The sequence below is a fragment of the Nanorana parkeri genome, unplaced genomic scaffold (genome assembly GCF_000935625.1).
Source record: "Nanorana parkeri isolate BGI_ZX_2015 unplaced genomic scaffold, ASM93562v1 scaffold212, whole genome shotgun sequence".
Classification (NCBI taxonomy): Eukaryota; Metazoa; Chordata; class Amphibia; order Anura; family Dicroglossidae; genus Nanorana; species Nanorana parkeri.
In genome coordinates, this window is record NW_017306480.1 from 679,486 (window position 1) to 688,769 (window position 9,284).

Genomic DNA, 9,284 nt, shown 5'->3' on the forward strand with positions numbered 1-9,284 from the left:
AGTTGCTAATATGCTTTTAGCACAAGTTATTTACAGTTTTGCATTACTTAATTTTTTTTAGTTTCACAAAAAGGCGCAATTGAAAATTTACAAACATTTGTTACTAGCTCAGTCCAGTTTGTCTTTTAGATTTAGTAGGAATCTCATAGATTATGTTTGGTTTTTGTGTGCGCCGATAATAATTTTTAGTGTATTCTTATCGAAAATGCTGATTTGGTAAACATTTGCGCAACTGTTACAGGACCTATAAAATTAGAAGCACAATCATTCTATTTCACCTGTCCTGTGCTTTCAGAAATGAATGGTTTGGGGGGTGTTTTACAAACTCTGAAAGATGCAGTTAAAAAAAAAAAAAAAGAAACATTGCAGTAATGGTCTGGCCAGCATGAGGTTAAAAGTGGAGCGCAGGGCCAGGCAGGGAAAGGGTTAAAGATGGTATTTATTTAAGCCATCACTGCAGCTAGGCGAGTGTATGAACTGATGGCTTTATCCTATGAGAAACCCTTTTTGGCCTTACATAGGGACAAGGTAGTGGTTGGTCCTAGGACTTCCTTTGTACTTAAGGTAGTCTAAGCCTTTTCCCTCAGTCGGCACAGCGTTCTTTAGTCCCTCTGACCGTTTCCAGTCCATCCCAAGGTTATCATATTTTTTTAGATCAACCGAGAGAAGAGAAAGGCAGGATATGAACACATGGACAGGTTTATGTTTTAAAGTTTGTTCCTCTGTATAGTGGGTAATTGTGTATGTACATGGGGCAACCATATTTGCTCTTTACATACGCTGGCTCGGCTTCCAGCTTTGCAGTGCTGCAACATTTTGTGTTTTACAGATCCTTCTCACAGTGCGAGTCTATTAGTTGGCAAACAGTGAAAACCATGCACCCCCTGTGTGGTTGATATCTTTATCTCAGCAGTTGTTAAGCAGAGGCAATGTGTATTCATCAAGCCACTGAGAGCTCCCACTTGTGGCTAATATATTGTCCCTGTATGTTTAATTTAGAAATATGGAGAAGCAAACTTTCTGAAATGTTCTCCTTTCAAACACAGCAGTAAAACCTCAATCTATGTGATCACTGAACATACACTATGCTTTCCCTTTAATCTGTAAAAGGTGGATGTACCAAATCAGATGTCGTCACCATCGCAGGGGACAGGCCTGACAACCAGTGGATTCATTATGACAGTGTCAGTCTGCCAAATACGAAGGAATCCTGGGAAGCCAGCTGTTTTGTGGAGAAGACACACTGGGGTTATTACACATGGCCTCGGTAAGTATTGCCTCAGTAGCCGGGCTTTCTGTTTTGTCTGCTTGTACATTTGAAGCCTTTGAGTAACAGCTGGTCATACAACGTATTGGTACAATTGTTTGGCCCCTTTCTTTATGCTGTAACAAGCTATTTCATTATATCTCTGGACAGCCATATCAATAATAGTAGGGAGCAGGGATATAATCTTACATGCATCAGATGATGCTTAGCAAAGCAAGGTTCTGACTGAAGCAGGTACTTCTTAGTTCAGGAGTTGCACGTTACTTTCTAAAAAATAACCCAGTAAATAGGTTTTACTTCACTGCCCCCAGAACTAGCGTGCAATGCCTGGGTTAGGGAATGACTGCTTCAATTAGAGCTTTATCACAAAGGTGTTTTGTGTTGAATTTCCTGGAAACCAGGTATAATTTTCTTTAATGAAGATATTTATTACCCATATATATTTACTGAAGTTAGTACACAGAGAATGTCAAAATATGCAGAATGGTTTGTACTAGCCAAGCCAGATTAGTGGGAGGACATAGCACTGAATGGAAAACCACACAAACCTAGGAAGAATCAACAATTCGAAGCATATAGTGTTCATTGTGTTAATAAAAACCTGTAAAGTAAGTGCACTGCCTCCATCATGGTAGCTGCAGATTGCATGACTGTGCTAGATAAATGGCTGACTCTTGTATCCAATTTCCTTTTAGCTTGCAGTTTATTAGGAAATATAGTAAATCCAGTGGCACCTAATTGATCTATTGTGTGTTTTGTCATCAATACAGAAACTTGCAGGTGTATGCACCCGCTGACCAACAGCCACAGCTGGGAAGACCTAGAGAGGACATGTCAGAAGTACGTACGTATGTGTATACTAACATTTACTAATATGCAGTATAATGCAATCTACACATAGTTTTACTACAAAGCTGGAGAGGGGTGCAATGCACAGCCACAGGTTTGCTTTATTGCACCTCTCTCCAGCAGAACATATTCACGTTTCCTTTGCTCTCCCACCACTTCTATAGCTTCTGTCTTGTGTAAGCAAAGAGCATGTCAAGGTGTAGCTTATACAGAGAGCATTGGTGCTGATCACATGATCTTCTTTGAAATTTAGTATGTTTATAAAGAAAATCAAATAGAAACGCATATACAGAGCTAATGATTTTAGACCTCAGTGTTTTTCATGAAATAAGATGGTTTTACTCTATGGTATGTGTGATTGGTATATTAGCAACCATAAAAATACTGTTTATATGCATTACTTTCATCTATTTCTATTGTTGCATGCAGGCTGAACAGATCATATATGATCATTTTACTGATGAGAAGTTTGTCGACCAGTTGATTACGTTTTTGTCTTTAGAAGATCGGAAGGGAAAAGACAAATTTAACCCTCGCAGGTTTTGCCTTTTTAAGGTAAGTGGGTCAGTCCAGAGTATGTCATCAACAGCATAGTGGACAGAGTGGGGCACTACATAGTATGTCATGTACAGAGTAGGGACATTTGCTTATGTTATGTACAGCACAGTGTATGTGTTGGGGCATTTGGAAGTATGTCATGCACATCGGTGTACTACAGCCTGGAGTATGTATGTAAAGTACGTTTACAGTGTGTTGTGCAGGACAGTGTATGAAGTAGGATATTCTTGAATATGTCATGTGCAGTACAGTCTACAGAGTGGTATGGTTCAGCAGTAACCTACAATGCAGCCAAATTAGGCACACTGTTTCTAGTATCATAGTAAATATGGAGCTTTCTGCCTGCCACACACATCACACTAGTCTATAATGTGAGACGGTTGGGGGAGGGATGAGGTGGACTATCCATTTCACTTGCTTGGTCTTTCATCTTAGTTTTCCTTTCAATGTATTCACAACAGTTGAATTAAGTATTTCTCGATTTTTAGGGTCTTTTTAGAAACTTTGATGATGCGTTCTTATCAATCCTGACTCCCCATTTGGAGCGCTTAGTGGAAGACTCGCATGAAAGCACCCAGAGATGTGCGGCTGAAATAGTGGCTGGGTTAATCCGAGGATCCAAACACTGGACATTTGAAAAGGTGGGAAGATATGTTTGTTTGTTTTTAACAAGCGTTAATGTATCATCTAAAAAATAAATTTACATGGTGATGTATGATATTGGAGCCAATTGATTTTTTGGGTTTCCCTCTTCAAGTCACTTTGGTTAGTAAAAGCTGAATGTGTCCGTAGCATTAACAGCTGTACTAGGAAAGCATTGCGGTACTTTAAAAACGATGCTGTTATCCAGATAAATCCAAAAACACTACATCTATTAGGATGGTACCGGAAGTGCATCTATCGGGATGGTATCGGAAGTACATCTATTAGGATGGTAACGGAAGTACATCTATCAGGATGGTACCGGAAGTACATCTATCAGGATTGTGATTGAAGTACATGTATTAGGATTTGCAAACTTTGCACTGGGTGGAGATGCAATTGCAATTATTAAAGCTTCTACTCTACCACAGACGGATAGGCCTAAAAGATAAGCTCTGCAGTGTTCAATGCTTCAGATGCTGCAGTCCATGTGGATTTCAGCTTGTTACAGTGGACTCTTCGCAAAGTGCTTGTGTGCATATTCAGCTTTTTGAAGTGCTGTAGTCTTTCAGCACCAGGAGTCATTAAGTGGCCAGCAGATATACAGGATGACCACTTTTACTTTTGAAGTCCTTATTTCCTGGACTTTAAGACATTTGCTCGAAGTTGATTAGTAGTGTATCTGTAGTCTTGAATGCTGACAGGAGAAGTATTTTTTTGATTGAGGGTATTAGAGTATAACTCCCCTCCTTATGGATATCAATCCTAACCCTTAGTTTTAGGATCTTTGTTTAGAAATGATGTTGTGAAATACTTTGATTACTTACCATGGAATTGGCCAAGGTGGCCCATTGTAGTGATGGGCAAATAGGAATGTGGGGGTAATTGGGCAAGCTCCAACACTCCCCAGAAGTGTCAGAGCTTTGTTCAGAAAGGCCCTGCATTTGGATATAGCAGTGGGCTGGCAGAACTGCAGCAGGGATGTGCCTGCACTTTATACCTGTTACCAGCTGTTTTTTTTCACAGTTTGGGTATTCCTTTTTAATTGTTGACAGGGCCAAATAGAGTTCCTCCCTCTACTGCTATTATTTTTTACAGAGTACGGAACTCCAAGAGAAGATGTGCTATCCTAAAAGCACCATTTAAAAATGTTAATTGTGCCTTCGCTGATAACACAAGTGGTGACCATCAAAACCTTGAGCTATTGCAGGAGGTCAAGATATTTTTCCATATGAACCCTTGCCTATATGTCAGTTATGGGACAAGCTGTTATTGTATTAAGTAGAATTCGTAAACTTGCATCCAGGAAGGATTTTTATTGCATAAGAGACATGCTATGTACGATGAGCTGCACACTATGATGAATAAGATTAGCATTTCTAATATTTATATTTGTGTTTGAACAGATGGAAAATCTGTGGAAGTTTCTGTGCCCTCTGTTGAGGACCGCATTATCCAACATTACAGTGGAGACGTACAGTGACTGGGGTACTTGTATCGCCACTTCCTGTGTAAGTCCTCCTTATTGACTGTCATATAATTATCTCTGTGGAGGTTTTGTGTATTTTCCTGTTTATTATTTTCTGTTGCCCTTTGTGACAACACACAATACAATCATATTCAATCGTACATTAAAGGGCAAGTTCTACTTTTCACAAAATGTCCAAAAATGAACTTATTTACAGCACCTCCCCCAACCCCCACACCCACCCATTTCCCTGGGCCCCACTTCACTTACCTGTGCGATACTCCCGTCCCCCCCATCAGCACTTCACAGACCAGCCAGCAGTCTGTAATGGTTATGAAACTCACAAATGATGAACGCTCATTGGTCAGCACGGTTACATGGCCAATAAGAAGCACTTCTTGCTGATCCCTGGCTCAGAAGCTACTACTTAGCCCCTGATGTTGCCTTGCTTCACTTTCAGTGCATCCCCATAGGGTATATCTGGACAACCTTTTTCTGAGAGAAAAGTCGAACTGTTTTAGACCCTGCAGAGGTCAACGCTGTAACCAACTCATTGTTTGAGGTTTTCTTACTACAGGACAAACTCCAGACTCTCTGCTACATTGCTCTCACTCTACAGTCCAGGAGCCACCCATCCCTCCTTATGATGGATGCTAGCCTTCAGGGGTGGGGAGGAGTTCTCAATATTCTTTCGAACCAACTTGGTCATTGGAAGAAGCTCATCTCCTGAGCTCCTTCCTTTAGTAATGGACCACGTGACTGCGGGTCGGATGATGCCATGGCAAGCCATTAAGGAGGAACCAAAAGTATTTCCCGCTCAAAGAGAAGTGGATCTGGTTCTCGCTTGGGCAGAACATCATGTTCCAGCCCTATCTGCCATGTACATCCCAGGAGTGAAAAAATTGAATGACTCGCTGTCTGAACTCGAGAATTGCTTGTTTTCACTTTGAGGCCTTTCAACACCTCTGTTTGGTTGAGAAGAATGTCACCAGCACACCTTTGTCGCATGTGGGGTATGCTGACTGAGGACCTCCTAGCTCCCAGGTTCGGTTCAACAATAAACTTATCAAGCTTGTCTCCAGGTCCCGGGATCCTCTATCCTTCTCAGTGTATGGTCTGGTGACCCCTGTGATATCAGTTCATTGGTATCCCAGACACCTAGCTGACTCTCTGTGGACCATCCTAAAGACCGGTGTATCATCTGGCTTCAAAGCCCTTGTCTCGCTTTTAAAGCCCAGGCCCTGAATGATGGGGACCTACCTGATATGGTTATCCCTACACTCTTGAAAGGTAGACTTTTTGAGAAGTCAATTTTATCATCTAGAAAGTATTTTTCTGCTGGTGCAACAAGGAATCATCTCTAGTCTGGGTCAACATTTGGCCGTGCATACCATTAGTGCTCATTCACACTGGGCGTTTTAATCGTGCGATTTCGCGAGAAGTCGCTGCCCAATGATTTTCAATGGAGCTGTTCTATTGTACAGCTCCATGTCTCTTGTGCAGGACCCTTTTTTCCGCGGATGTCGCACGATTTTTCTATTTTTGCATGCAGCCCGATGGTGAAGGTCGCGCGATCGGCGCCCGAACAGTCGCGCTATCCCGGCCGCATGGTAAGTGTCGCTTAGTGTGAATGGGGCCTTAAGGTCAGATCTCTGCCCTAACGATTCTTTTTCAAAGACCGCTTGCCTCTCATCCCTGTGAAAGCCTTCGGACAGGGTGTCACACACATTGCTTCCCCTGTATGTTCCCCAGTGACACTGTGGGAACTCAATCGGGTTCTGTTCGCTCCAGAAACTGCCCTTTGAGCCTATCAGGGATTTTTCCTTGTCTACTCTCACTCACAAGGTTGCCTATTTCACTGTCATCATCTCTGCAGGGCTAGTTTCTGAGTTGAAAGTCTTAACCTGTAAAGCTTCCTTCTTGTGCTTCACAGAGACAAGTGTGGCTAGCGTTTTGTTTGCTGTGTTGCCCACCCTTCATTTGGACTGCTTTTGGACATCCCTATGTACTAGTATGACTGTCCTGTGTACCTTTTAATGTATGCTTAAGAAAATAGGCTTTTTGACTTATAGTAAATTCCTTTTCTTGACGTACATTACGGGACACAGGTCATGACCGCTTTTGCTTGTAAAAAATCCTATTTTCGCCATGCTGGGATATAATGCCTCAAATACTTTTTTAGTGGGTAAAAAGGTGTATGTTTTGGTAAAGTAGTGCATTTTAACGTCTAAATGAAAAAATTACAGTGCAACTCGATCTTTCCTCCTCAGATATATTAATAAATTAGACTACAAGTACTAAGAAATATAAGATTTAATTTTTTTTTTTAGCCATTTTGATGATGACTTAAAAAAATCAGCCACTGAGCACTGTCACATGGGGAGGAAATTCCCAGTCGCCCCGTGACTTGGAAACTCAAGGGGGCTGCTATACTGTTCTATGATTTGACATATTATCTTGATCTCAGCTTAGCCATTATTGGTTAAGCATTCTTTGTTTTAGTTGTCACCAGCCTGTCTGCTCTCTGTATACCCCAATTAGTGTCTATAAGAGGGCTCCAGTGGTGACAAGTAGCTTAGATGTAGCAGATATCTTAGCCTGAATTTGCATTAAAAGTTGTTGATTTTTGACAAATCAGACACTGATGTACTTCTCAAAGTTTGTGGCATGTAATGTTGTTTTCTGCAGGAGAGCAGAGACCCTCGGAAGCTTTATTGGTTGTTTGAACTGTTGTTGGAATCACCAGTGAGTGGAGAAGGAGGCTCTTTTGTGGATGCTTGGTGAGTTGGGGTCCTTGCATGTAGAGGAAAGTCCTATTCGTAGCATTAAAGACGACTGCTCATAGTCTGACTATAAATTGTCGCATAGGTTCTTGTTCACTTTATTTTGTCCCAATCTGGTCTCACACATTTGGTACTCACTGAACAATACGTACGATTACCAGCACCAGCATAGTGCAAAGGCCTCACTGATTAAATACAAATGAAATGGATTGTTTTGATAGGCCTTTTAACATACAACATAGTTGTCCTGGAATACATTTATTGAAAAAGATTGAGACCTTTTAGTTTTGCTGACTCTTAATTTGTTATTCAATATGTTTGGTTTATTTAGAATTTCCAGAGTATAGAATTACATGTGGTTTTTACATCCAGTATTTAGTAAAAGTCATTGTTTGAAAAGCCTGTTATTGCCTCTGAAAATGTGCATGATAGTAGAAATAATAATCGTTTCCTGTCTTCAGCCGATTGTATGTGCTTCAGGGAGGTCTTGCACAGCAGGAGTGGCGAGTTCCAGAGTTGCTTCACAGATTGCTTAAATATTTGGAACCTAAACTAACCCAGGTCTACAAGAATGTCCGAGAGAGGATTGGAAGGTAAGGAATTCAGTTTGAGAACGGCTCTCTTCTTTTCTATGCTTTTGTAGCATTGCAACAGTTTACATTTGTTGATATAATTTGTAAATGAAGGTGCTGTAGACTTCAGAAACCTGTTTTGGTTTACTTAGAAGCCATTGGTACATTTAAAAAAAGCTTGACAGGTATGAAGTGCCAGCACTTCCTGAAATTTATAAAGCTTACCCATCACCCTATGCCACCTTCCAATTAATCCTACTGTAGGGGGCCAATAAAAGCTGCTGTAGGTAGAGTTGCCTGCAATTTTAAGGCTGGGTTCAAAATGTTGCATTGTGTTAATGCGCAAAAATGTCCATTATACATGTTGGTGTGATGTGTTGGCATAGATTTTTAATGGTTGGTAACGCCATGCTTTGTGGTTTGTTGTGTTACACAAAATAGTGCACGCACCTTTTTTGGTGAATAACGGCACAATAGGAAGTCAATTTTAAATGCATGGGCTGCCTTAATGAAACACGCGTTAATGTGTGGCATAACATGCATTAACACCGCAGTAGTATGAATCCAACCTAAAAGAGAAATGCACTCGTCTCCAAAATTCAAGCCGACCTGTGACACTGAAGCAGTTCGGCTCTATTGATCGGGAAGTCCGCGAACACATACCGCCGATCGTTGTCTTCCCGATCCTCTCCCTGCAGAGAGCAGTGACCATCAGTCACCGCTCCCTTCAGGGATTCCTCCCCTCCCAGTTTCTCTAGCGCTGACTAGAGGAACGGACGGGGATGGGGGCGGGCACAGCTGGCTCTGCCTCTAGAGAGGCAGAATCAGCTGTCAGCCAGCGGGGTGGATCTCGACAGTATTATCAGGATGCGTCCCGGCTTTGCGCTCTCAGAATATAGCGGGCAATAGCCTGCTATATACTGAGTTTTGGGTCCCCGGCAGACATTAGCATATATCCTCCTGTGACCTGACGAGAACTATGGCCAAAAAAGGTTAGGCCATAGTTCTCTTTTATGGAAAACTGGTTTTGCCAATTAACCTCTTGCCGTCCGCCAGTAGTAAAAAAAACGGACGGACGGCACTGCTGCATTGGCGGGTTGCCTATATGTGCTCGTTCGCGGCAACCAAACCCCCCCTCCCCGTGC

General features: G+C 41.8%; 1 protein-coding gene across 1 annotated transcript in view; it reads left to right on the plus strand.

Moving 5' to 3' along the window:
* Positions 1 to 9,284, plus strand: part of PSME4 (proteasome activator subunit 4) — a 105,413-nt gene that overhangs the window by 81,277 nt on the left and 14,852 nt on the right. Inside the window, exons 33-39 of the mRNA XM_018555755.1 lie at positions 1,111 to 1,267; positions 2,038 to 2,107; positions 2,546 to 2,671; positions 3,163 to 3,315; positions 4,723 to 4,827; positions 7,473 to 7,564; positions 8,029 to 8,160. Coding sequence (XP_018411257.1) covers positions 1,111 to 1,267; positions 2,038 to 2,107; positions 2,546 to 2,671; positions 3,163 to 3,315; positions 4,723 to 4,827; positions 7,473 to 7,564; positions 8,029 to 8,160 — 835 coding nt within the window. The remainder of the gene's footprint in view (positions 1 to 1,110; positions 1,268 to 2,037; positions 2,108 to 2,545; positions 2,672 to 3,162; positions 3,316 to 4,722; positions 4,828 to 7,472; positions 7,565 to 8,028; positions 8,161 to 9,284) is intronic.